The 24,759-nt window shown below is 44.9% G+C and overlaps 1 protein-coding gene across 1 annotated transcript; it reads left to right on the forward strand.

Annotated features, from left to right (window-relative positions):
• The first annotated feature begins 2,279 nt into the window (after nucleotides 1–2,279).
• Nucleotides 2,280–24,262, forward strand: LOC146655193 (TBC1 domain family member 12-like). Its single transcript, XM_085427304.1, has 13 exons — nucleotides 2,280–3,729; nucleotides 11,099–11,234; nucleotides 16,091–16,224; nucleotides 17,230–17,312; nucleotides 17,393–17,510; nucleotides 17,591–17,697; nucleotides 18,105–18,188; nucleotides 18,270–18,364; nucleotides 18,609–18,680; nucleotides 18,779–18,907; nucleotides 19,073–19,182; nucleotides 19,551–19,809; nucleotides 19,892–24,262. The coding sequence occupies exons 1-13, from the start codon at nucleotides 2,600–2,602 to the stop codon at nucleotides 19,961–19,963; spliced, it is 2,529 nt and encodes an 842-aa protein (XP_085283430.1). The 5' UTR covers nucleotides 2,280–2,599; the 3' UTR covers nucleotides 19,964–24,262.
• The last annotated feature ends 497 nt before the right edge of the window (nucleotides 24,263–24,759 follow it).

Raw genomic sequence — 24,759 nt, forward strand, 5'->3', positions numbered from 1 at the left:
GTCCTTCACTGGATCCTCTCATCACCAACGATGATGACACCGCCTACAGAGATGAGATCCAGCGGCTGTCAGATTGGTGTAACTACAATAACCTCACCCTAAACACCAAGAAAACCAAGGAAGTGGTCATGGACTTCTGCAGAACAAGAACTGATCCCCCTCCCCTCTCCATGAAAGGTGACTATGTGGAGAGGGTGTCCTCCTCTAAGTTCCTCGGCACCCACATATCTGAGGACCGATCTTGGTCCACAAACACATGAGCCCTGGTGATGAAAGCCCAGCAGCGCCTCCATTTTCTGAGGGTCCTGAGATGGAACAGGCTGCAGACTGACCTCCTGTTCTTCTGCCGTGCCACTATGGAGAGCGTGCTGGTGCACGCCATCCCTGTGCGGTACGCTGGTTGCACAACAGCGAGCCTACAGAGGGTCATCAGAAGTGCAGAGATGCTGTCCACTCCCCTCACTGGACTTATTTATTTATTTATTATATAACTGCCCTTGTATGCAGCCCCACAATGTTTCTGTTTCAGTGTTTCTTACACATACACCATGTGTATAGTTCACTCACATATACGTTTTCTCTTCTTTACTTTTGCACCTTTGTGGTCCAGCTACCCAAATTTTGCTCTAAGTCTCTCAGGTCCTGTGTCAGGTCTTTGCTGGATGCTTTCCTCTTTCTGAAAGACGTGACCTTCGCTGCTCATCTGCTGTAGAAAGTTTTTAGACCTCACACTTCTTCTTTTGTCCAGTTTCCTCAGATTTTTTAACAACGTGGTGCACACCTTTGTAAATGTGTGTTGGTGCAAAAGTGTTATTTTATCTCAAAGTGTGTTATCTTTGGCTCAAGACTTTTGCACAGCACTCCAAAGCACTAAAAGAAAACGGATTCCCCCAGAATCCCCAAACATGGTTTTGACCAACAGCCCTCATTCATGGTTCTGTGAGTGTTTCACTGATGAGCTGTGGGAGGTTAACAGGTTACTGTCAGAGTGAAAGAGCAGGAGGTTATGCAGAGCGGTTGGGCCAGTCTGTCTTTGCAGCCAGTGTTTCCTGATTGAAGGTAAAGATAGCACATTCTCTGGTTTCCTGTGCAGCATTTTTCCTGGCTGAGTGGATGGAAGACGCCATTGACCTTGTATATTTTAGCAGATTTAGCGGCCGTTCACACCTGAACACTGATCCACTGCTGAAGATCAGGAACATGACTACAGCTGTCACATTTGTGTATTCAGTGGAGATCAACAATACGGTGTAGAGTCCCAGGTAGTGAGAAAGAGAGCGAATCCATCAATAATGTTTTCCACAGAGAATAAACAGGCCTCTCTTCTAAATCCAGCCTTATGATATCTCTGGGGACCTGCGATGGCTTGGGGCAGCAAAACCCAGAGTTTGAAAAGGAAATGCAAGTTTTTGCTTCATTTTCAGTGTTAATCATGTGTCAGATATCAAATATCAGTCTTCAAACGCTGATCTTTTTCAGGCTTTTTATATTTTTTAATTACTTTTTTCTGCCATCTTATCTGTGAATCTCTTTGACCTGCGCTACCCTGAATAAAACTTAAGAATAAAGTTTGATCTCTCTGCAAGAGTGACCTGGTCAATATGCCAGCAGACATTAAGGATAAACAATCAGATTTGACTGATGAACTATGAAAGATCAGGACAGCATCATTGTAGTTTTGATTTTTTTCATTAGTTTTACTTCATTTTGAATTATTATTTTTGTTTCAGTTAGTTGCTCATATCAGTTTAGTTTTTATTGTTCCAAAACATTTAGTTTGTGTGAGTAATGCTGAGTGTATTTGTCAGGACTGGATCCTCCTTGTGATTTCTGGCTTGATAAATTTGACCACAATGACAAAAGCTCAGGTGATTTCTCGAATAGTATAATTTCAGTTTTTTTTCTAGATTGTTAAAAGCACACAGAGCATAGTTCTGCCAGGCGCTTGCTCAAATGGTGATCATCTGATTACAGGGTTTCTCCATCTTTGTATTAATATAACGTCTTACCTTACAACATACTGTGTCTTGAGACAGTTGTTGTTGTGATTTAATGCTATATAAACAAAAATTGAACTAAATGTTTTCCAGTCTAGTCTTCAGATTAGTATTCGTTAACTGTAATAACTCTGAGTTTGTTTGAGTGTTTGTGTGCCTTTTTTTAATGGGGTCAACAAAGGTTTGAGGTGCAGTTACACAGATTGACCACAGGGTGTCACTGTAAACCTCTTCAGCGAATCAAAACACAGTTGTGGTGAATGACGTCATTGTTGGGGAATTTTCAAGATGGCGCTGGACTGTGGCCGGGATGCCACTGCTGCTGCGACTAGCTAACAGTTGGGGGATTTAATTAATCTTCTGCCCGGTGGCGACGCAAGAAAGCGGCCGTGAAGCGTTCCTTTGTCTGCATTAAACACCTGAGACGGAAATGTTGCGCCGGGTGTGTGTCAGGTAGCGTTAAACCGGCTCTGAAAATGCAGGTAGCCCCTTCCTCCAAGAACAACAAAACCTGCTGCTGCGGAGCTCGGCCCACCGGGCAGGGGGACTCGTTGCAGGAACTTACGCCCGCGGCAGAGGCTCGCTTGGCGGACTGAGAAGTCATGGAGACTGTGAGGGAGAACGGAGGGTCGTTCGGAGTCGACTTGAACGAGAACGAAGAGGGAGAAAGAGGTGGCGGAGCGGGGAAATCAGCACTCAGAGACCGCAGCATCGCGCTGCTAGCCGGGGTCAGCGCGGTGCAAGACGCTGGGAAGGCTTTCACCGGCCTCGGCAGGGATGTAAACACTGACGCCTCCTTGAAAGGGAAGATAATGCTGGAGAGGCTGTTCCCCGGCCAGGTTTCCGGGGTCTGCGGGGACCACAGTGGCCTGAACGGGTTCACTGAGGAGGAGCTGTCGGTGGTCGAGTTGGAAGTAGGAGGAGGGCTTGGCCTTGAGGGCACCACAGCTGCTTCCTGTCCAGCTGTGTTCTCAGTGGAGAAGATGCGGGGGGACAGCAAAGAAGAAGCCCGGGACTCAGACTGTGTTAGCCCGGGGGGAGAGGCCACAGGAGGCGGGTGTATCAGGACTGCTCTGCCCGGCCATGAGCTGGTATGCGCGGTGAGGGAGCACCGGCGGAACTGCGCCTGCACCGCGGGGGTAAACATGCCCAACGGGGCTGCCGACAGCTGTGAGGGGGAGGCAGGGTTATTTCCCACCCAGCAGCTTTGCGTTTGCGACTGTGAAGAAGTGAAAGTGGCCAACGGGGGTTTCCACACACATGACCAGGACCTGGACTCGGGCTGCTCACCTGAAAACACCCCTGACTGTCAGTTTAAATCGAAGTCTAGGCATGAGAAGAGGGTAGGGTCCCCTGGATTAAGTGCCAAATCCCCCTCTTCCTGCCCTTCATCCAGTGGCAGCCCGCTCTCTGAGCGCAACACCAGGGATGAAGAGGAGGTGGAGGACGATGAGGAGGGTTTCAGTGACCCCAGCTCACCTCCCGTCAGGCCGCAGAGTCTGAGGACTAACCCCAACGTGGCCGTGTCCCTCAGCTGTGACGCCACCCCGCTGTCCCCAGAGGATGAGGAGGATGGGGGCTTTTATTTTGAAGGGTACGACGAAGACCTGAGGGGCGTTTTGGAGGCGGGTCGCCGGCAGAGCGCTCCGGACACGCTCCCGGACCTGAACCAGGACAGCTCGGACCCCAAGCAGATGCCAAAGAGGTTCGGCATCGCAGATTTCTTCACCAGGTAAAATGATCACGTGGTCTGCGGGGCAATAAAGAGTGCACGTGCTAACTCCCAAGGACCCCCTCCCTCCTCGTATGGTCTTAAGGCTTTAGTCTTACTACTGTATTAAAATATAAGTAAACAACACGAAGACAACTGAAAAGGATAAAATACAAGGTTTTAATTCTCAGTCAATCCAGGCTCAATTATTTTAGTAAAGAAGCTCATAATTTAAAGAATAAAACAGAAAAAAATAAAGATTTAAAAGCTGATTGGACTTTAGTTAGCGTTATTAAAATACATTTTACATATAGGAAATACCTTCTTTTATTTACTTATCTGTCCTTAAGATTCATGGAAATAAACAACATAAGGCTGAAAAATATAAAACACACTTTTATTAATTTGTGCTTCCAAATGCAGATTTTAGGAAATAAAGCTCATGATGTACAGATTTAAATGCTCGGTGATGAAGATGCATCCTTGCATCCAGCAGCTGTCTCCGCCTACTCTTCTCGCTCCACCTTTCCACATTAAAGGTCACTTATTGTATTAAACAGACGACCTCTCAGAGCTGCTGTCTGGGGCCTGTAACACTGTAAAATCCTGCACGTTAATCACATCTCAGTTCTGTATGTGTGACACAGCAGGCATCAGCGAGCATCGACTCAGAGCTGCCTCTTTCCCCGGGGCTTCACCGCTCCCTTTGCTCTTTTCCCGGAGCGGTTTCAGCCATTAGAGGCGATTGATCACGCCGTGTAACCACCGTGCAGCTGCCCAGATGCTGTGACTGTGTGCTGATCAGGCACGAATGAGATTACATGCTCTCAGTTCCTGAAAAGCTGATTTTTAGACGTGTCACATCGACTTTGAATAAACCCCACACGCACAGGTGGTTGAACTAAAAGGCTTTGAAACAGAGTCTGGGCTCTTTAGATGGAGCTTTTTAGCCTCTGCTAGAATTAAGGCAACAGAGCAGCAACACAGGAACACGTTTCCCCTTTTTAACCAAAGAAGCGAGTCACGCTGAAGCAAAAGAGAAGGTGAATAAATGAAGGAGAGGCTGAATTACTAAGCTTTAGCTCTTAATGTACAAAACCTCCAAACATATAAGAGCAAAGCTGGAGAGATTTGAGCTGTGGGTTACTGGATTATTTTCAGATTGTTGATGACTTTGTGATGATTTTGCTGCTGTCCTGACGCAGGGACAGCGCTGTCTCCCTCTCACTCTTTGCCACATAAACAGGGCAGTGACTCAGTGACCTTTGAGGTTTCACTCCTACAGTGTTGGTGCTAAAAAGCAACGCTAGTTCATAACCTGTGTGAATCTGTGTTATCTCCACCTGTTGGTCCATTATGAGCCTGCTATTGAGTGCATCCTGAATTTGATTGCTTTGTTTCGGTCTTTTATTTATTCAAACCAAGATGGCCGTTCTTTGGTCATTTTAATTTGGTTCTTGTTGTTCCAAGAAAGAGTCGAGTAGATCTTCAATGATTGCATGAGCCCCAGGCCGAGGGAAGTGGGCGCTCTCCATATTCCCAATGAAACAGGGGGAAACGCCCTCCTCCTGCTTTGTCTCGTTTTGAGATGACAGATTGATGGCGTCATTTCCCATACACGCCACACAGACCCTCTTAGCAAATATACAAGTAACCTCCTGTTGTTGGACTGGATAATGTTAGCTGACGGGACTAAACACGACATTTCAAATGAGATATAAAATCAGATAATGCGGTTTTATGTTGCATGACGTAAAGTGTTGTCCGTCTTCTCTTAAAGGGAGACGGCACTGGTCCTGCGATAAGTAATAAGTCAAAGTTTGAAGGTATATGTTGATTAAATGTTAAACTTTTGAATAAAGCAACAAAGAGAGTTAATTTGCAGAAATGGCGTGCTGGGGAAGGAGTCGTTCTTTTCAGCTCTACCAGACTCCTGACAAAAAATGATCATTTTATTTCACAGGAAACAAGAGTTTGTTTGTTTTAAAAACCAAAGGCGATTAGACAACAATCTCACACATTTTTGGAGGTAAAATTCCCGTTTTTGTGAATGGAGTCTGGTGGAATGTGATGGCTTCACATCCTCGTCAGAGTGAAGCACTGAAAACGCAGCATCCACGTTTAAAAATGCAGCATACGAACACTGAATTCATTTTTTTTTTGCATTTTATTTCAGTCAGCTGTTTGTAAAGTCCCACTCTATGTTCTGTATTCTGTTCTGGTCCTTATCACCTACTCCTGCTATGTGCAGTCTTTTTTATTGTAGTGCATCTCTTCCTGTTTTGTAACAGCTGGAAGTACACACTCGTGCTTTGCATTAAAAGTCAAATTTCCGGTCAAATACTTGACAGAATTCCTCAGTTGTTGGAGTCGGTCTTCAGACAAGAAACGATTACATGTATCAGATTGTCTGCAGTTCAACAGGAAGCACACAGGGCCTTCTCAGAAATCAGAGGAGAGCAGGTTGGGTGAGGACCTGAAAGCAGCGGCCTCCTGCAGGCTGATAGCTGAAGGGCTGTTTGTTCAGAGCTGAGAACGTCTAAGTTTGTATCTTTGCCTGAAATGCGGTCCGTTTTTTGTCATTCGACTGATTAGATTTGGTCTGGAGTCAGTTTTCTTGTTTGTCCGCTGTAACCACAACACCGCAGGTGGTTAGGACATCCAGACCCTGCTAATTTGGTCCCGATGCTGAGCCCTGCTGATTTTAATCATGCTCGGTGTGGTCTGGTGCCGCGCTCATTGATTACTGCTCAGTCAGAGCCAGGAAGTGTGGATGCAGGTGTGCGCAGTATCTGTTTGAGAGTACAGAAGAGACGCTCTGTCGGTAACTGATGATTAACCCAGAGCACCCAAACAGAAAGCAAACTTGAAGTCTCAAGGTTGGAGATTGATCTGCTGGCGGATATGTGCTCATCCATAACCTCGTTAGTCAAACGATCCTCGGCAGCGGTGGAAACCCGCCGGGCGCTCCGGGACATGGCTCGGTTTATCTAACAGCCCAGTTTTAGTTTGTTTTGCTGAACTTTGTGAGTGCCGTCGTTCTCTTTGGCTTCATTTGTCTCTCCTGTTGGAACAGCTAACCTCACTTCAGTGTTGGTGCTTTAGGGTTATGATCTGAAATCATGACCATTGCTGCTCCACGTTGAGTTCATATTTGCTTGAAGTCGTCTGTAAATGGCAAAAACAATCATCGTGGCTTTTTGTTGTTGTTCATCGACCGGTGTGACTCATTGAAACCAGCCGTCCACTCTGCCCCTCACACCAGAGACCACAGTCCCACACAGAACACATCATCTCTGCTTCATATGACTTTAACACTAAGATGCACTAATTCAGTATTTATTGAAGTTCTGGTGCCGAAACTACTCTGATTGTTTGTGATTTTAGGAAAAAAAGCACCAGGACATTTTGCATGCATGAACAGATGGGATCATTTTCCATCACTATTCTGCATTTTTCCACGAGAGCAGGCTGAAACATCAGAATGATAACCGTGGAATTGAATCTCTGGGGGCACGAGGCTGCACTCAGTTCACATGATTTAATATGCTGCAGATATTTGCCTTCTACAGTTACTTATAATTGCTTTGAGCAGATAAGGCTGCAGGTGAAGTTCGGTTTCCTGTTTTTATTGTGCTGTAAAGGAGGATTGCTTTGTTTCATCCTGAACTGACTGCATGATTTCCTCCCTCGTGACTTGAACAGTGACTCCAGCAGCAGAATAAAGATGTTATATTACGTTGATAGTTACTGGAAGAGCTCCAACGTTCCTCTGAGCCACACAAGGAAGTGAAAAAGAGAGAAATGCAGCAGCAGAGAGTTTCCCTAAAGTTTGGTCGCATTCAGAAACTTGAGCGTTGGATTTTTCTCTGTTTGACTAATGAAGTAGTAAAACAGTCCCCGACTGGCAGGTGCAGGAAAATTTATGTTTGTTAAATCTGCATCTGGGTCTGGGCTGGTTTTTTGGGTTGGATGCGAGCCCTGCAGCTGGCTTGAATGTCACAGCGTCTCAGAGGAAATCCAGACAGACGGAGGAGGAAGGCCAAGGGGAAAACAGCCCGGCTGGAAAAACTCCACTCTGGCTGTGTGGCCCACAGAGCTCAGGCAGGTCAGCCAGGGTCACATACAGGCAGCAGTGCTACTTTAAAGTGGACCTGTGCTGTTCCTTATTTCCTGTCACCCACCTCCTCTTCCAGAGGTGGATGTTAAAGTTAAGCTTATGTACACGTGCGTCTGGGTCAGTTTTAGTTGGTGTTTTCCCACTCAAACCTTCTGTTTGTGAGGGGCAGCCAATCAGAAGAAAGATGGCTTAAATGAAAGATTCATTTAAACTATGAAAGAGCCCAAGATTAAACAACAAGTGGAACTGCAGCTCTGAACATGCACAGCTTTGTGCTCACGTCCTGCTTCTAATCAGCTGTTGGAATAACACCGAACCAGCCTTTAATTATTTAAGGTCTTTGTTAGATGTGCTCACCTCTGCAGTTAATTATTAATGCAGTGTGTAGTGCAGCCTCAGTGTTTCACACAGAGTTGCGCTCTATTTGTGATGGCAGCACGGTGTCTTTTAAAAACAAAGTCATAAAAAGACCCTCGTATACTTTTGCAGGAATAGATAATAGATGATAAACAGCTGCGCCTCCCGTCAGTGACTCCCAGCACATCCAGGCCATCTGCTTCAGGCTGCAGCTTGCAGCAGATCAACAGAACAGAGCAAAGCTTACGCTACAAAAACTGCTCGGTTAGGTTTGTCTCAGAATAATGTTTACCCCACAATTTACTGAATTCTCTTCTACAGCCTCTGACTTCTACATCAGTCAGGACAAGCTCGGGAGAGCGCCCTGTGGAACAGGAAGTCAAGAGTCTGGGATTATTTCTGTCAAAATAAGCACAAATTGATACTTGAATGGCTCCCACTACTGAAGTTTGTGTGTGAAACACTGAGGTTAGGTCTTATCACACATAAACACCCACAGAGGCTGAACGTCACAGCAGCCACAGCTTTAAACGAGGCTTCTGATCTGAGGGACAGTTTGATGTAACCAGCATAAAGCTACGCGTCAGCTGTTCTTCTGAGGAAGGAGCAGTGACAGTCTAACCTGCTGCATTTCTTCTTCTGCATGATTAATGTGCGCACTCCTCGGCGGTTTGGAGAATCCTGGCAGGACGCTGTGAATGAACATTTCACTTTCTTTGTGTTTGTGATCTTTCTTCTGTAATTACACCAGAGTCACATTGTTGCTCAGATAAAGAGCCTCTGCTGTTAGTGAGAAAGCAACTTCTCCTTTTTCTATTTCTGGAGTTTCTCTCACTTGTTACAACTGCAGCCGCAAGAGAGGAAGAAGATCAACACACAGTTCAGTTTTTAACCAAAGTCTGTCAGCATCTACGAGTTTGTTTGGTTTTAAAACTGACATCAGTGTGATAGTGGAGTTTTTCCATCAGTTATAAAGTTGTGTTTATCTGTCATTTTGGCATTAAAATAATAAAAACAAGGATTTTATTTCACAGAACTGCTAAAACACTGTCGCTTACACCGAGAAGAAAATAGTCTAGTTTTAATTACATTTAAGTCTACAATTACCTTCTATTACCTTTTAAATGACTGAAAGTTTTGAATGAGCCACAGACGCTTCAGCAATAGCATTTATCTCAGCTGAGGGAGTAAGAGCCAAGTTTTCTGTAATCAAAGTGAATGAAAGTGTAGGGACACGGCGATTGTGGCTCCGCTTATTCTTTTCAGCTGCTGCAGTGGTGCACAGACAGCTGAGCTGCAGCAGATGCAGCGTGTGGGTCTTTGAAGCTGTGAACAAACTTGACCTGCAGAGCGCGAGGTGGGATAATATTTGCTCTGCCGTCTCTTCGGAGCCGGCTCCCATGCATATCTGTGTCTGTTTGTTCTCTTCCCGCCGGCTGACCAGCAGACTCTCCCAACGAAAACTGTCGATATGGCAGCTTTTCCTAAACAGTCTTTTTTCCTTTGGCATCATCTTAAAAAACTGCTGTAGCTGCAGCATTTACCGCATTACGTCTTTGCTGCGTGTCTTTCCTCGTTTGTTTGAGGAACTGAAATCGGCCTCTGCAGCTTTTCTGACCAGAGTTTACATTCTTCACAGATGGCTGGACTTCTAATGAAATGGGAACCTGCCAGTGTGTTGAAATGTCTGAGTGATAGGGAACGCTTACAGGAATCTCTTTAAGGGGAAGACGTTTTATCAGCACACTGAAGGAGGTCAGAGGGACACTGACCATGTAACCTGTGTGAGGATGAGCAGAGTTTTATACACTGACTTTAGTACATTTAATGACGCCATGCAGAATCTGACCTTCATGAATATCTGCACAGTTACAGGCCCTCAGATATGTAGGGGGTGCAGTTTGTTTATATTCATGACTTCATAATTACAGCACATTAAGTTTTCAGTGCTGAAAAATATTAATGCTCAGTTAAAAACTAAACTTCACAATCTAAAGCCAAAGTCTGGCTAACGTGGAGCGTCGCTATGATGGGATCTGTCAGATGCAGCGGAGCAGAAAGCAGCATCGATAGTCTGCATGTTTGATCTGGTTTCTGATTATTTCAAACGGTGCCAGCTTTCAAGACTCATATCAACATGCGGAGCAGGTGCTGCTCAGGACAAGTTAGAGCAAATGAAAGGTCTCCTTTTTATCTATGTTCGATACCAGGATTCCTTCTGACTGATTTATGGAGCCCATCGCATAAAGCAGTGCACACCCTGAACAGGTCATCAGATTAGTGTGGAGCTAAAACGAATAAATAAACAATTAATGAAAAAGGTAAATAGGTACAGAAGCAATGTCACAATTTACATTAATGATGTTTTACTTTTGTGTTTAATATTAGTGATGATTCATTTTATTAGTTTCTAAGGTAGATTAGTGAAATGTATAAAATGATTACAATTACTAAATAAAACTGTAAAGGAAACTGTAGAGTCGATCAAAAGGCATCAAATGTAAAGTTAATTTTATTCATTCATTTATTTTCCCTCCTGATTAGAAGACACCATCTCTGTCGTCGAGGCAACACTCTGACCTCTTGTCACCCTTTGAATTTGCAAAATGAAGCAGAAATAAGCAAAGAAACAAACAAGAAAATACACAAAAATACGAGGTCAAAACTGTAAATTAGGGAAGTGAAATAAAACGAGTTTATACACAAGTTAATAATAATAAGAAAATCTGTAACATTTTATAAGTTTATTAAAATACATCAGCTAATGCATAAAAACTCTTATACTTAATAATGAAGAGAAGTTTTATTTGTAACATTTTGCTTGTCCTTCATATGATTTTGAGAGATGAAGTTTATTTCCTTCCTGTTGACTCTGATACATGTTTGCTAAGCTCAGTCTGTGCTCTCTTTCAGGAGCCTGTTTTCTAGGAAACCCAAAGAGCCCAAAGCGACATCTCACAGCTCAGCAGGGTGGCGACTGTTTGGCAAGACAGCAGCCAGAGAAGGCGATACGAGCAAAGACCTCGCCTCCACACCGACCGCGGAGCAGGTTGGCTCTTTAAACACACACAATCATATCATCATCATCCTCCTCCGCCCAGGGTGTTTAATCTGCTCCCAGCCACAGTCGGTCCTTTATAAGGGCATGAAACTCTCCTGGGTGAATCATCTGAGCAGAAACATGAGCTGCTATGTTGGAAAATCAGATAAACAGTGGAAGGTAGAAGCCTTAGGACTCAGAAACTGCAGGCGAGGCGTTAAACGAGCTCCGCAGGCACAATAAAGGCTCTGTTTGCTTTCAGCGTTACTCGCTGTGTGTCCTCCATGTCCACTCGAGGTCTTAACAAAAACGCTGATTATTTTAAAGCACACCCAGCTGTGTCCACCTGCAAACTCAGTTGTCCTCTTTCCTTCTGTCGGCACCTTTTCTTCATCAGTTATTGAGATTTTACGTTTTTCTGAACCGTTTGCGTTGTGGGAACACGAGCACTTCATTTTCTCAGGGCAGGCTGCAGACTGTACGTGTTCATGTTCAAGTCAGAGTTTGAAGCCTCGTCAGTGAATTCTGAATGTCTTCATGTAAATGTTGCCTCCAGCACAGAGAGGGGAAATAAGCTTCACACTGTGAGGTAAGAACTAATCATCTGCAAATAACTGACATCCAATTTATAAACGTAAACAGACTGCAAAGTGCTGCAACTCACCTGCGAATTAGCTGAGGTAAAGTCTAGCAGGCAGCTAGCAGCTATACCCACCTGTTAGTCAAAGAGGCCACACCCCCTAATAATGCAAACTTTTAGCTGTAATGCAGTTTAAACAGGTGAGATATAACCGTACCCTCAGTACAGTTGTTATTAAGCAGAAGTCACCTATAGAGACCAGAACAGTTTCTTTGCAGGACTTCTGGAGCCAGCCCCTAGTGGATGTTAGAGGAACTGCACTCTGGAGCTGTCCTGGGGGTTGCTGCCTGCTTGCTGTTGGAAAATAGAGCCATGAACACTGCGCCTGCAGTCCCATCCCATGCACTTTCTGCTTTATTTATGCACTTGAGCAAAGTTAAACTTTTTTATTTTGTTTACATTGAAGAAGCTGTGAAACAGCTCTCAGCAGTCACATTCAGAGATCTTTAACTGGAACACCTGCTGGGGTTTTTCCTCCCATGCAGCTACGCTAAAGTCCAGTCGATGCTGGATGGAGTTTTTGCTCCGGCTTGTTTACCACAGGTTGCAAAGCTTTTTCATGCACGTTCTACCAAACCAAAGTGGGAAAGCACTTTCTCTGTGGGATCTGGCTTTGTGCATGAAGCCATTGTGACACTTTGGGGTGGCTGTAGCTCAGGCGGTAGAGCAGGTTGGTGGTTTGATTCCTAGTCTGCATGACAAATATCCTTGGGCAAGATACTAACCCCAAATTGCTCTCCGATCCATCCATCGGAGTATGAATGTGTGTGTGAATGTTAGTGAGAAAGCAAAAAATGTGCTTGTGCGAATGGGTGTGACTGGGTGAATGAACAAGTTATGTAAAGCGCTTTGAGTGCTCAGAAGAGTAGAAAAGTGCTATTTAAGAACCAGTCCGTTTACCATTTACACTGAAACAGGAAACAGCCAAACCTGAAAGCCAGGACTGTTTCCACCGAGCTGGACAAACACACTATTGTCTGAAATATCGCTGCAGCAGGAAGATGTCCCAACAACATCTGTGCTATGGAGCACGCAGCAGACTGTGACAGTCGCAATGTGAATGTCTCCCTGCTTTCTGGTACAGAGACTGCAGAGCTGCACCGGGCTGGATTTACTGGAGTCTTATTTAAGGAGCCAAACCATTATTAAACCATCAGTTAACAGTTAGCATCATTTGGCAGCTTCAGAGCTGTCCTTCTGCACTATTGAAAGGAAACAGTTTAAGTGAAGTCAGCCTTCCTCCTCCTCCTCCTCCTCCAGCAGCATTGTGTCTGACGTGTCAGCTAGCCTGAGCCAGGCCACATCTGGCCAACTCTTTTCCCGATGAATCATCTGACTGCTGCTGCCGTCATGTGAGCAGAGCGAGGGTAGAGGCCAGCAGCTGTTGGCAAAATACCTTTAAGGCTCCAATCAAAGGTCAGAGGTCACACAGTCATGCTCCATGTTACTGTGGCAGCAAAGAAAATCCCGCCAAGTGTGACGTAGTTTTTTATCCGGCAAATTGATGTGATAATGTGTGTAATTAAACTCAACTAGAGGAGGAGGCTGGTGTGTGTCTGCGTGTGTGTGTGTGTGATCATCATCTGATCAGCAAAACAGGGGCACCACAGGGGACTGTCCTCTCCCCCTTCCTCTTCACCCTCTACACCACAGACTTCAGCCACTGCACAGAGACATGCCATCTTCAGAAGTTTTCTGATGACTCTGCGGTGGTTGGATGCATCAGCAGGGATGATGAGACAGAGTACCGGGCTGTGGTCGACTCCTTTGTCACGTGGTGTGAGCAGAATCATCTGCAGCTCAACGTGGCAAAGACCAAGGAACTGATCGTGGACTTCAGGAAGACCAGGAAACACTTGACCCCTGTTTCAATCCAGGGGGTCAGTGCTGACATTGTGGAGGACTATAAATACCTTGGAGTACACATTGACAATAAACTGGACTGGGCTAAAAACACCACAGCACTTTACAGGAAGGGCCAGAGTCGTCTCTATTTTTTGAGGCGACTGAGGTCCTTCAACATCTGCCAGAAAATGCTGAGGATTTTCTATGAGTCTGTTGTGGCCAGTGCGATCCTGTATGCTGTTGCATGCTGGGGGAGCAGGCTGAGGGTCGCAGATGCCAACAGACTTAATAAACTGATCCGTAAGGCCAGCAATGTTGTGGGGATGGAGCTGGACTCCCTCAAGGTGGTGTCGGAGAGGCGGATGCTGTCCAAGATTAAGACAATGTTGGATAACACCTCCCACCCACTCCATGACATGCTGGTCAGTCACAGGAGCTCGTTCAGTGAGAGACTGAGATTACCGAAAAGCACCACTGAACGACACAGGAAATCATTCCTGCCTGTGGCCATCTCCCTGTACAACGCATCCACTTAACACACTGTTTGCTGCTACAACTACACATGTTTCTTTTCCAAATATTTATTTATAAGTGACTTATGTATGTATGTATGTATGTATATATATGTATATATTGTACTATTCTTAGTTAGCGTATTGTCTGTCTTGTCTTAATGTTGGTTTAAAATGGAGCACTGTAACAAAAAATAATTTCCCCCAGGGATCAATAAAGTATTCTGATTCTGATCTGCCTCCGCAGCTTCAGGCTGTGTACGTGTGGATGTTGCCCAGCACACTACATCATTTTACAGACATCGTGTTGTACATAAACACAGGCAGGCTAACAGTGTTAGCATCAAGCTGGTAAACACGTGTGCAGATGCAGCTCCTCTCTGCTCTGCAGCATCTGGATTTTTACTGCTCGTAAAAACTCTCCTCAGACATAAATACCATGATTACGTGGAGCTTTTCTGTGCTCACACAGACACTCGACCTGCTGCAGACCCACTGATCTCCTGATCATCAGTATCGCAGAATTAGGAAATCACCTTTGCGGAGGTTGAAGGATCTTATCTGTCTGAGTTCTTCATTTTTAGTTCTGTAGAGTCCAGCTAGCTGCTAACGTAAACGCTCTCATCCAAATACATCACTTCTGCTTGCTAACATGGATGCTTTTAAATGTGGAGGCACAAACCAGTGGGTGTGATGTCACTGTGGCTGCATGCATCTTTTATTTACAGTCTGTCTAACAAACCATAATATGCACGTTGCTGTAATGTAAAGGAAAGGTGAGCAGCATGTTTCACGTCAGTGTTTCCTCAGCTCCGTGTTTTTATATCTCGGCTCTTTGGAAATCACCAGGACGGTCACATGATGCGTATCTTTTTATGACTCTCACTTCATGTTGAATCTGATGACAGAGTAGCCTCAGAGGGCGACCTCTGTCTCCCTCTGCTGGCGGCATTCACGCCTGAAACCAGCTGATGAAAGACGTGTTGTTCTGTTGACCCCACAGCTGTCCTGCTCCTGTGGATAAACGGTTTATTGTACGGGCCACACACACACACACACACACACAAACACACACACACACACACACACACACACACACACACACACAGAGTGATTCTCTGTGCTTAAGCTGATGAACGAACGCTCTGTTTATTCTGAAACTGCAAATAATCTGTTACAAACATTTTTACTAAATTCAGAAACGATGCTTTTACTTCCGTTTGTACTCGAGAGAATTGTGGAAAGAAAAGCACCTTCTTTACGTTTCTTCCACCTCTCATCCAAGAAGCTTTTTCAGTTCTAAGATCAATTAGTGGAGAGTGATCTCCACCATGTGCCTCCATCTCACCCTATCCCAGCATCCTCCTCTGCTACCAACCCTCTGCATGTCCTGCTTCACCACATCCATCTTCTCTGAGCTCTTCCTCCTTTCCTCCTGCTTGGCGGCTCCATCATCCTTTGTCCTGTAAATCCACTCTCCCTCTTCTGCACATGTGCAAACCCTCTCAGCTTCTCTACCTTTGTCTCCAAAGCTCGCCTGACCTGTCCCTCTGACACTTGAAATGATCAGACCTTTGCAAAAGCAGTTTTTGGGTCTCAGAGAAGAATGAAACTGAGCTGGAGGCAGATGTTTATCTGTGTATAAGGTGGAATGGCTTTTTATGATGTTCTCTGGGTGGCGCTTTTACAGCTCAGGAAAATAAAACTTTAAACACCCACAGCTCAGTGAGGACCGTGGGAACTGAAAAAGATGTGAGACGGCTCTGAATTTGTGTAACTGCCAAAAACACCCTGTTGAGTTGATGTTCAGGTGTAATTATTCCTCTGAGAGCGATGCTGTACTACATGATATCTGTTTCTTTCTTTAGTCTCCTCAGCAGGAGCCGATGAAGGACTCCAGCGTGCCCTCGTGTCCTCAGCGCCCCCTGCTTGCAGGGAGGAGGAAAAACCTGGAGTTTGAACCTCTTTCCACCACGGCTCTCATCTTGGAGGATCGCCCTTCGTAAGTTCTGTGGTGGCTTTAAAAATGCAGTTTTAAGAATGTGCTTTTGTGCCTGTGGTGGAAAAGACTGCAGCTGGTTCTAGATTACACGCTGTGATGTTGGAAAAGGCATAAACCTGCTGATGTGTGTACTTCTGAAGCGAGTGCATCTGCAAACAGGGGATTTTGTGTTATTCCCACGTTTAAGCTCAATGGTTCCAACTGTGAGCCGAGCGGTGTAGGGTATCCGTGCTGGTGCCGATCTTTTTACCAGTACACTCTGGAGTGTTTGAAAACCAGCCTGCATTGGTGCTGGTTTGTTTCTCACCTCAGCTGCAGCTTCTGACTCAATGTTTCCAACTTTGGGCTCAGCGGTGTTGGGAAGTCAAGTTGCTGCTGGTGTTTATTCTCTGGAACCAGCTGGAACTGGTTGTTGTTATTATTATTATTATTATTGGCAGAATGTTGCTGAATGCACTTGCAGATTAAAATGTTATATTTCAATGTTTCATAGCTGCAGAAACAGACACCTGAGTCAGTGAATGACATGTTTTATTTTTGTGAAAAGCAAATGAAAGGGCCGAATATTTCCATCACATACATGTGTGTGTATCAGTAACACATGCTTGGATATGGATTTGCATTGGAAGACCACACGTGGTCCTCCATGACTATTTTTCCTCCCTGTATGTGGAAGTTGGAGGTTCGACTGTGCAATGCAGTGAAAACACTGAAGCTTTTTATCAAAGGTTTAATATCAGTCTTTATTGTTCTTTGTCCCTCTGTGGTGAACAAAGATGAGCTAACAGTTTTACATTAGAGTCAAACTGGTGTAAAATGTCAGATTAATGAGTTTTTTCCTGAGTGAGGGGGATGCGAGGCGATCCTCGCAGCAGAAACACTTCAGGATGAGGTCACTGTCACAGAGAGACAGAGCCGCTGTGTGTGATCACCTGACAGGAAGTAAAACCAGAAAACCCCAACAAGCTTTCCAGCTGGCTGAGAGCTCGTCTGTCTGTCCTTCAGGAACCTGCCGGCTAAATCTACGGAGGAAACTCAGAGACACAAGCTGGAGTACGAGGAGATGGTGGCAGGAGCCAAGAGGAGAGGTACACACACACACACACTGATGTCACTGGCTGGTTCTGTTCTTGGATTTGATTGGCTCGTGCTGTTGCGTCTCCTTCAGAGCTGAAAGAAGCCCAGAGGAAGAAGCGTCAGATGAAGGAGAGACACCGGCAGGAGGACAGCATCTCCAACGCCATGGTCATCTGGAACACCGAGATCCTGCCTCACTGGGACTCCATGTACGTCTCCACCGCTGTGTGTGTGTGTGTGCGTGCGCGCGCGGGTGCTTGTGTTTATTTAATGCATTGTGTGTGTGCAGGAAGGGAACGAGGCGGGTCAGAGAGCTGTGGTGGCAGGGCCTTCCCCCCAGTGTCAGAGGAAGAGTTTGGAGCCTCGCTATCGGCAACGAGCTGAACATCACACCAGGTACAAACACGCGATCCTGGACACTCTTTTGACACTTCTGTTAAATATTAAGTACATTTTTAAATGCTGCAGTGACTGCAGCTGTTTATTTAAACCACCATGAGTCCCACAGGAACCCTAATCTGTGCTCTCTTATATGGAGAGATGGAGGCGTGCAGAGACAGTCAGTTTAGATTCTGGTTCACAAACATTTGCACAGTGGGAAGAACACAGCTGGGCGTTGCACACTTTTAATGAATCTAACGAGAATTTTGATTGCATGGTAAAAAATTGTTCTGCACACAAAACTGTGACTGAGGCTCAAAGAGATTCAAAACGATGGATTTGCATAAAAACTGAAACTCTAACCTTTAAAAGTTGCTGATTGAGTCTAATTTTCTGATTGATGGGTGTTTGTCTCGCTGCAGAGCTCTATGAGATCTTCCTCTCCAGAGCCAAAGAGAAGTGGAGGAGTTACAGCGAGACCAGCTCAGTGAACGACAGCGAGAGTGGTACGACGCCCCTCCTCTCTTTGACCCTCACAGCTCCAGTTTCAGCGACTGAAAACTACTTCTGTGTGTTTCTCCCGTTAGATGGAGGAGCATCTCTGGCTGACAGAGAGTCCAGCCTGGATCTCATCAAACTAGACATCTCCAGAACCTTCCCCTCGCTCTTCATCTTCCAGAAGGTAAACACAGATAACAGGCAGAGGACCATTCAGGTTTGCAGCACTGCAGCAGCAAATGCAGCAGTTTGATTTCTGCTACGATGAGAAAAGAATTTGGTCGGATTTTCAGACATTTGTTTTTGGACTTGTGACGTCTGTGTGGGTGTTTTTGTCCCGAGGTTCTTCAGTCTGCCTGCAACAAACAGCCAGCAGGTCAATCACATCTGTGTCTCACATGAATGTCTGCTGTGTCTTCCTCCTGCAGGGCGGTCCGTACCACGACCTCCTCCACAGCGTGCTGGGTGCCTACACGTGTTACAGGCCTGACATTGGCTATGTGAGTAAAAGCATTATGGCAGCTCTTACCAAATATTTAAAAATCATTCAGTGTCTCGTTAAGACTGATCCGAAACCAAAGCGTCTGTGGACTTTCAGGTGCAGGGCATGTCCTTCATCGCTGCTGTGCTCATCCTCAACCTGGAGGAGGCCGAGGCCTTCATCACCTTTGCCAACCTGCTCAATAAACCCTGTCAGATGGCCTTCTTCAGAGTCGACCATGAACTGGTACGCAGTCTTTGTGATATTTCATAAGAGGGAGGAGGGAAAACTCAGAAACCTCCTGAAGAACTCAGAGTTGGTTTGTGAGTAAAAGTGAAAGATTTTTACTTTTACACAAATCACTGTGAACATTTAAAACCTTTTCCTCTTTGTTCTCTCCGTTTCTGACAGATGTTGAAGTATTTTGCAGCCTTTGAGATTTTCTTCGAGGAGAATCTTCCTCGTCTCTTCAGCCACTTCCAGACCAACAGCCTGACCCCTGACCTCTATCTGATTGACTGGTGAGTTAATACAACTGAAGAAAAAAGCAGCCAAGCTGATTTTTTTCTGTTATAAATTTACAGCAAATCTTTTATATGTTTAACACAGATTAGATTGTCAGTAAGATTTATCGACTTAAAAATGCCTTAAAGTTCATTTGTCTTAAAAAAAAAAAAAAAAAAGACTTTGGATGTAGCTCACCCGGTTGAGCAGGTGACCCACGTAACAAAGGTCACTGCAGGTCACCACAGAGTCATGCAGAAGCTGTTTGCGTTGATTTGGTTTAAGCGGTGCATATTTCCATGCCGATCTTTCATAACTCGCCTTGAGTTGGTGTTTCATCTTCATACGCCTGCAGATTTCACTCAGCATGTCTGTCTCCCTGCAGGATCTTCACTCTGTACAGTAAGTCACTCCCTCTGGACGTGGCGTGCCGGGTGTGGGACGTCTTTTGCCGGGACGGCGAGGAGAGCTTATTCCGGACGGGTCTGGGCATCCTGCATCTGTACGAGGAAGTCCTGCTGCAGATGGACTTCATCCACATCGCGCAGTTCCTCACGCGCCTGCCGGAGGACCTGCAGTCGCACACGCTCTTCAACGCCATGGCCAGCACGCACATGATCAGCAGGAACCGCCGCTGGGCTCAGGTCAGGCTCACGGTCAGAGCGCAGGGCGAGGGCGGCGCAGCTCACTCGCAGAAAAAAAGCTAACAGGTGTGTTTCCTTCCAGGTGTTTTCTGCCTTGATGAAGGACGGAAATAAAGAGGCGGATAAAAACACGAGTCCAGCTTTGAGAAGCTAACCCCGACGCTAACTCCAGCTGTACTCAAACTAACGTCTGGCTTCGGGGATGTCGGAGCTCGCGCTAGCTCCCCCTGCCGCCGCTGACGCCAACCACAGAGGCTAGTTGTGTATCTTGAAGCTGCGTAGCCTGAAGCTAAACTCAGTCCTGGGCTCAGCTACGAAGCTTGAAGTGAAGACGAGGCAGCCGTGGAGGTGGGGGCGGAGCCGCTGACCAGTCTTGGGAAAGGAAGCGGCAGCTCCGGCGATTCCTGAAACCTCTGCTGGGACCAGAAGCGTTCGGTTACTCCTGATCTTCAGCTGCCAGTCAGTATTTCTCACAGATTGTGTTCCACAGCTGGGGAGTCACAGGCGGCTGGGAAGAAAACCTAAAAGCAGTCCGACTCGGCCATCGTTTGGCTCCTCCAGGTCGAGACGGCGCTAACACTGAGCGTCACGCCCTGCGTAATTCTCCAAGACTCTAAATCTAACTGTAGGTGCTAATGAGTTTCTCAAGGCTTCAGAAATGTCCTCTGTGGTTCACTTATTAATGTGAGTCCTTGTGGTTCGAGTTCACAAACACTCTTTTACTTTGCTGCTTTTGTTGTAATATTAGCTTCAAGAATGACGGCAGTCTGCACTACTTTAATCTGCTAGCAAAACAAACTCACAACACGGGAGATTTGGGTGGAAGTAAAACTAAAGTGTTGCAGTTTACTCGCTGCTTCTCTGTCACCAGTTTTGGTGGGAGCTGCCCAGTTTGGGAGATATCTGCTGCCTTCTCAGAACTAAAATCAAAAAGCATTTTTAATATAATTCTGTCGTTCTGGGAATCAAGACCACCTTCCTTAAAAAAGGATTCATGTACCCAAACTCACTGTGAGCATGTTTCAGGATCTGTGCAGAAGGAAGCGTCGATCTGTCGCGTGTCGGTCCGTTAGCTTAGCGCCCCGCTGAACAGCAGTCATTTTACCAGAACCAATCAGCAAACAACCTACAGGTGACATCACCTGCCCACACTCCCAAGTCAGCCGGCCAACGATGTGGTTTGACGCTGCTGCCCTTCATTAAAGTCAGTCTAATGTGTTTTATTAGAGCCTGTAGATGTTACCTAGCAACCACCACTAGAGTGCAGTGTGTGACAGGAAGCTGTAACCGAGCAGCACGGAGCAAAGAGGGACGGCATCCGTGCTAACCTTTAACATCAACGCTGAGCCTCGTCTGATCGGCTGTGCTCGACTTTTGTTACGTTCAAACTCGTCCACTGGTCCCACGCACAGGTTTTGTGGATTTTTGTGATTAAGTCGGTCATGATTTTTGGAAAAACACTTATAGACGATAGTCCTGACCAGACGCTCAGAGCTCCTGGGACTGAGAGCTGACGGCAAATTCAAAGCGTCACCTTCTGACGCCGCACTCTCTCCACCTCACGCTCCGTGTTCCCGTCACTTGTGCACAAGATCCTGAACTCCCTCGTTTGGTGGAAGAAGCAACAGCCTGCTGTTTTCTGGCTCATTCATTCGATTCGTGTTCAAGAGAAGGCAGCCTTTATCTGTGAAGTTAGAGCGCTCTCACCAGTCACTCGAAGGAAACCAGGGCTGAACTGGCCCTTTAAGGACGAGCAGATGGTGAAAGTGATTACAAAGGATGCAGTTAATGAAAGAGTGTTTTTTTTTTTTTTTTTAAACGTTAAGATAATGATTCCACTTAAGTGTTTAATACTTCTAAATATATTCTAAAGGTGGGAATATTAGTGCTGGTGTTTAAGCAAGAATTTAGAAGGACATTCGTGTTAGTATTTGACGTAATTGGCTTAAAATATCCACAAAAACCATTTTGGGTAGAATGTAAATGTTTGTGCTGACAAATGGGGCCATCGGGGTTTTAAAGCCAGCGTTTCCCAGATCCAGATTTCCATTCAGAGCACTTTATCACGCAGCATTTAAGCCCCACAGTGAGGCCTCCAGCTCTACGGCCGCGGCCTTTAGCTTTTAGTAGTTCGGGCTTGAAAAATGACGCTTTTATAGGCTTTGCATTAGATTATTTCTTGCTTGTTTATTAAAACTTAGCTAAAAAATTTGACTGAAGTTAACAGAAGAAACTGCTGCATGTATGCAAGCAGCGTGTTTGAACCCGGAGGCCTAAAACCGAGACCAGAGGTGTTGCTGTTCACTCCCAGAAGATCCTTGAAAACATTATTTCCTTTTAAAGCAAACATCCTCCAAGTCGCCATCTTCTCAAATTTGCAGTGTTTCTTTGTCATCTCTTGTTTTGGATGAATTCGATCGTACGTTCTGATTTTCTGTGGATCAACCGTTTGGTCTACATAGATGCCAGAGGGGAAAAAAACTTGCTTCCAGCCGCTCGGGCTGAAAACTCTCTGCCGACTTTTAGACTGTTTGAAGCTGCTCGCACCAACACTCCAACGGGATAATGAAAGCAATTTTTATTTATTTTTTCTTATATTACTCGTTTTCTTTCAAAAACAAAAGTCTGCTCAAAAATCGAGTTACTGCTGCTTTAGCCTGCCTACAGGCAACTGCAAGCCACTTTGCAACCCACCGTCACCACCTTTGCTCCACCTCCTCCATGTCGTTCCGTCTGCCAGAGCAAACAAACATAACACAACAGCGTCGTCCTGAAATAACAGGAAAAGGAGTTTGTGGTATTTATAGTGAAAAATGATTGTTTTTGGATATTAATTACTTTTTACACAGAAGAGTAACACTAATCTGAGGATGCAGATGTTACCAACACACTGACTGAACAAAGCTTCGCACTCACAGCCGTCACTAAAAACACAACAGCGCTACAATAATGAGCAGATCAGCAGCGTCTCTACAAGTTTCTACACTCTTTGTTGCTCCTTGAGCTCATGGAAACACTTCTTTGATTTCCACTCACTACATCAGCCTGATGTGTTTGCACAGCCGATTAAAGGCAGCCAGAGGTCACCACCTCCTGTGAGATGGGCAATGATGGAAATATGTGCCAAAAAATAAAATCAAGATAAAATGTGTTTCAAAAATATACTGGACTATAGAGTGAACTCTGTTTTGTGCTGCCAGACTTTTATATAATTCATGGATGGTATCTAATGGATGTAATAATAAAGTTAAGCAATCTCAACAGGTGAATTTTAATCAGTTGCTGATCTATAAACTATTCTTTGTATCAGGCGGTAAACATTTGTTTCTGCTGTGACGTTCGATGTTTTAACCTGGGAGTCTACGGCTGCTGTTGGAGCCCCTAGTGGGTGTTAGACGAAGTGCAGCAAGAAAATGAAGCTTTGTTTTTGTAAAGAGCTCGCTCTATAGTCCTCTGCACCGATCAGCAGTGAATGATTTAGGGCTCAAAATAAATGCAACCGCCATCTCGCCATGACCATCAAACTACCGACAAGCACTACTGAGGAAGTCTCCACTCAGCCTGCAGCGAATGCACAGGCCGCCACTCTTTCCATTTAAAGCTGAAAACTCACCAGAGACGACGAAGATCCCTGGATGAGGAAATGGTTCATGTCCTTTACAGGCACCAGCTAATCAGTATTTCTGAGGTGGTAAAGATGGAGGTCGTTTCCAAACTTCAGGGTTGTTGCTTCTTCTTCTCTGGTGACTGTGTCAGCGTCACACCTGTGTAACACCTGAATTCTCCACAGACAGTTATGATCAGTGTTCATTAAAACATCTGCAAAAATTATGTTTAAAAAGTTAAAAATGCAATTAGTGTTTCCTTCAGGAAAACTACAGACCGTCCCTTTAAAATGTCTGTTACCTTCCACCGAGCCTTACAACCCAGGAAGTGTCACCGCCTTTCAAAATAAAACTCGACCAAAGTGTTAATGAAGCGCTTCATTAAACACGGCTGGAAACAGAGTCATGATTTATTATTTTTAAACACACGATCATCCAGCATTTAGTTTTTTTCACAGTGAAGCAAAGCGAAGCACCCAAAAGGTAAAAACATTCATTTCTAGTTGTTACTATTACTGTTATTATTCGTCTGCTCACAAATATTTTGGACCATTTTAAATCGTCAGACTTTGCAGAAGACGCAACACCAGGTTAATGCGTGTTGAAATTTGAATCTGGAACTTTATTTATAGCAGGTCTGTCCAGAATTCATCATCCTTAGAATTTGATGAGTTTTCCAGCAGATTTACTGAAAATCTGTTTGTATTTCTAACAATTATTTTTCTCATTGTTCTCAGATTAGTTCTTGACAAACGCTCCAAAATACTTTTGATGTTTTTGTTTTATTTATTTTCTTTTTAACAAACAAAGAACACATTAAAAACTCCAGTTTTCTAATTTTTTTTTTTTTAAATAAAGGCACTTTTTGAAGACAAACTTGTTTTTTCTACACTTTAAACACACTCAGTAACAAAGCTGCACTCAAAGCCTGTTAATGAACTTTTCTTCTACTTTTACATTAATTCCTCTCGTTTGAGATTCAATGACAAGTATTTGTTTTTGTTTGTTTTTATCTTGTAAATTTACAACTTTAATGTTCAAACTACATCAGGATTCGCCCAGCCCCTCGATTCTTTTGGTTCTTTTAAAAATGAAACCACATTTTAAACATTTTTATTAATGTCTTTTGTCTGCTTTTGCAATTTTCTCCAAAATGTCCGATAATCACCCCCTTCTTGCTTTGCCATGTAAGTGTTTATTCATCATGTAACATCTCCGTATGATTATTCTGACAGCCGAGGTTGTCCCGAACACGATCTGAATCCAACCTCATTCACGTTTTTGGGCTCGATAGAAACTTCTGGTCATTTTTAACTCAACACAAAACAAATGTGTGAAAACAAAT

Source organism: Rhamphochromis longiceps, linkage group LG13 (assembly GCF_057381845.1).
Source record: "Rhamphochromis longiceps isolate RC_006_pf linkage group LG13, R_longiceps_female_GT1.1, whole genome shotgun sequence".
NCBI classification, from domain to species: domain Eukaryota; kingdom Metazoa; phylum Chordata; class Actinopteri; order Cichliformes; family Cichlidae; genus Rhamphochromis; species Rhamphochromis longiceps.